This window comes from Frankliniella occidentalis, unplaced genomic scaffold (genome assembly GCF_000697945.3).
Source record: "Frankliniella occidentalis isolate FOCC.00 unplaced genomic scaffold, Focc_3.1 Scaffold28, whole genome shotgun sequence".
Classification (NCBI taxonomy): domain Eukaryota; kingdom Metazoa; phylum Arthropoda; class Insecta; order Thysanoptera; family Thripidae; genus Frankliniella; species Frankliniella occidentalis.
Genome location: NW_026267158.1, coordinates 210,967 through 214,254, shown reverse-complemented (window position 1 = coordinate 214,254; position 3,288 = coordinate 210,967). Strand labels below are relative to the sequence as shown.

The window sequence follows — 3,288 nt, the reverse complement described above, 5'->3', positions numbered from 1 at the left end:
CCCACTCCCCTACTCTCCCCCCCCCCTTCTCTCTCACTCTCTCTCTCTCCCTCTCGCTCGCTCTCGCACGCGCCTCCGCTTTTATGAACGATGACGAGTGGTCCAGCCCTGCTCAGCATCCGTTTCAATTTTGCCGTCGCCCCGCCGCCGCCTATCTCCGCGGACTTATCTCGGCCTGCCATCGCGGCCACGTGGCGCACAGGGCGCATCCACAGCATCCCGGTCCAACTCCAAACCAAAGTGTGCGGCGCTCTCTCACTTTCAAGAGAGCTTTACTTTTCAACCAGCAAAAACAAAAACTGTGAAGCACAAAAACGAAACTTGTCATTATATGGGGAGGAGAACATTTTAAAATGACACTTCCTTGTCACATACATTTCAGGGACGACATTTTGTTTCAAAGATAAATAATGGAAATTTAAATGGATAAATGCCCTCGGCATTCCACGGATTTCCGTCGGCGTTCTTCCATATCAAGCCTTGCAAGATGTATGATATCTGGCATACTTCTGCACAGATTCAGTGTCCTTGCTGTCCGCTCGAGGGACCATTGGCCCGGGTCCCTGGTCTGAGCCCCGCCCGCTATCGCTGTCATATCGCGAGATCTAGGCGCGCCCACCGCGCGTGGCGCGAGACCCTTCGGATCGAGCTCGGGTCAGGAATTCAGTATTGTCTCTAAAAGTTGTCCTAGCGGGATGAACGCGAGATAGAAACCGGGTGAAGTGGTAATGGGGATGAAAAGTCGGCAGCCTCCCCGGGGCGGGTGCTCCACTTGTACGCCGGCAATCATCAACTCTTGCCCTTGTTTGTGCAGATTTTAACAAAACGGGTCCCTTCTTGTTGCAGATCTGCTGCCGCACAACCAGAATGGGCAGGCTGTCACCAAAGAGTTCCTGCAGAAGGTCATCGACGTCCTCATGGACTTCGTCAAGGACACCAACGACCGCAATTGCAAGATCCTGGAGTTCCACCACCCAGAGGACATGAAGAAGCTCCTGGACCTGGACATCCACGACAAGGGAGTGAACCTTCAGCAGCTCGTCGAGGACTGCCACACCACACTCAAGTACCAAGTCAAGACGGGTGAGTAGTAGTATGAGTAAGGGTTGCATGCCCTGACACAGACATTTCCTTTTTGAAGAGAAGTAATCGATTCGACCAGGGACTTTTGCTTGACTGATTTTGCTTCTGAATGCACCTTTACTTGAGAGGTGGGGGTAGGGAGGTGAGGAGGGACTCTCCCGGTGAGTTTGTCGATAGGGAACGGGAAGGGGTAGTTTCCTGGTCCGAGCGCTCAGGCGTGTGAGATCTCCTGTGCTGCCGTCTGATTGCCTTCCAATGTTCACACGTTCAGTCTGCGACCCTGCGGGCGTGGCGGGACGGGGCGAGGTGGGGCGAGGCGGGGTGGACCGTGAGAGCGCACAGTTGCATGGCCTCTCTGGGCAGCCCTTCGACTCGACAAGAGCGTTGACAGGAACAGGACAGCCCAGAAGGCTTGTCCCGGCCATACCCCACCCTCTTTTGCACTGATTACTTTATTTTTACGCGCGGACCCCACTGTTCATTTGGAAGTTTTGCCGACTTTCTCCGGCCAGCATAGCGACGACGACGTGCCGCCTCTAGCGGCCAAACGAACTGTATTCACTGGGTCAGCTCCCCGCCTCACCCCGCCTCACCGCACCTCGCCCCGCCGCCCCACCGCGGTGGCCACCAGACTGCACCAAAGCTAAGGCTCTTGTGGTCTGGATAATAATTCTATTCCGACGACACTCGGCCGACGCCATCCGTGGGGCGTCCTGTGGGCCTGAGCCCCGCCCCGCCCCGCCCCGCCTGCGGTGTGGGAGCGGCTGTTTATTAATGCTGTGCGGAGTGGCGATAAGGGCGCTATTCACTGCAGATTGGCCCTTGTCTGTCTCCCTGGTGCCAGCGCTGGTGCCACGCGCCGCCCCCACCGCGCTGCAGTGGCTGCGGGAGCACAGGCTCTCCCCTCTCCACCCCTCCTCCCCTTTCCTCTCGCCCTCTCTACCATTTCCTGTCCCCAAACTCTGGAATTGAATTAGCCGGCACACCACACCACATACACACACACCTCTGTCCCTGTCGACTGTCCCGCATAGGGGCAGTGTTTAGCGCATGTGCGCCACGCAGTCCAGCAGTCACAGGGGAGACACGAGTTGTGAGACACAAGGGCAGCAGGTGACACCTGATAGCTGCCCCAAAAAACGTGTTCCAAACCTCATTGGTTCTGGCAGCTTGTAAACTGGCAGAAAGGCTATTCAATTTTAAGCTAAAGAAAAATAATTTTGTCCTAACGTTGAAATATTTGTACTCCAAAAGGACTGGAGGGGCTGGGGCTAACAAGATCAAGAGCATGAAAGTAAAGTGTGATATATTTGCGGGGCTCTAAAGGTGGAGATATTGTTCGTGGCGCTGGAACCCTTTTTCGTCCTCCCATCTGAAATAATAGAAAAATAATTCCCTACCTCCCCCACCCCCAACGCCAACGTTGATGTTAACGTTGGGTTGATCGTAAGATTAGGAACAAGAATTATTTCTTTTAAGACTATGGTCTTACCTAGTTTCTCACGTATGTCCATGGATGCCCTAAAATTTTCGGGTATATTTCCAGTTGACAAAGGAATATTTGTTTGGCGCCCGGCAGAATGTTTGTTTCCCCCTTGTCTCCAGCCGACGCTCTCCGGCTGGGTGTGGATCGCGGCGCTGGAGGGTCGCAGAAGGGCCGCTGGAGGGCGCACTGGAGGGTGGCTGGAGGGCCCCTGGAGGGCTGCTGGGGTGCCACATTCCGGGCGAGGGGCGAGGGATGGGCCGGCAGGGAAGAGGGGGAGAGTGTGTTGGAATCCGGAGGATTACAAGGGAAATGGATGGAGAGCGGTTGGATTTGAAGAAGGCACATGGAGGGAGCGGATTGGCGAAAAGAAAAAGAAAACGAAAAAAAAGATTGACTCGGACGCGTCCCCGGCGCGGGTGAGAGACTTCCGGCCACAGCGGCTGCACTGACACAGCAGTGCATGGCATGCGCATATCGTTCCAGGCCAAAATGAAATATAAACGCATTTCGATGCATCCAGTTTTTTTTTAAAGTAAATTATCAATCGCTTCGCTTCGTCAATTTCCTTGCTCGCAAACAAAAAAAATGAAAGATTACAGAAATAAATTGAATTAAACTATACGTGCTTTTCTACTTAATGGCAGTTTTTTGCTGTGGGTAATAATGAAGCTGATTAAGGCTTTTCTTACAAGTACCATTCAGCAGAGATACAGAGGCGC

The 3,288-nt window shown here is 53.7% G+C and overlaps 1 protein-coding gene across 2 annotated transcripts in view; it reads left to right on the top strand.

Moving 5' to 3' along the window:
- The window catches only part of LOC113212929 (glutamate decarboxylase), a 57,356-nt gene that overhangs the window by 42,722 nt on the left and 11,346 nt on the right, over nucleotides 1-3,288 (top strand). For both annotated transcript variants that reach the window (XM_052265615.1, XM_052265614.1), the window contains one exon: nucleotides 847-1,083. In XM_052265615.1, coding sequence (XP_052121575.1) covers nucleotides 847-1,083 — 237 coding nt within the window. The remainder of the gene's footprint in view (nucleotides 1-846; nucleotides 1,084-3,288) is intronic.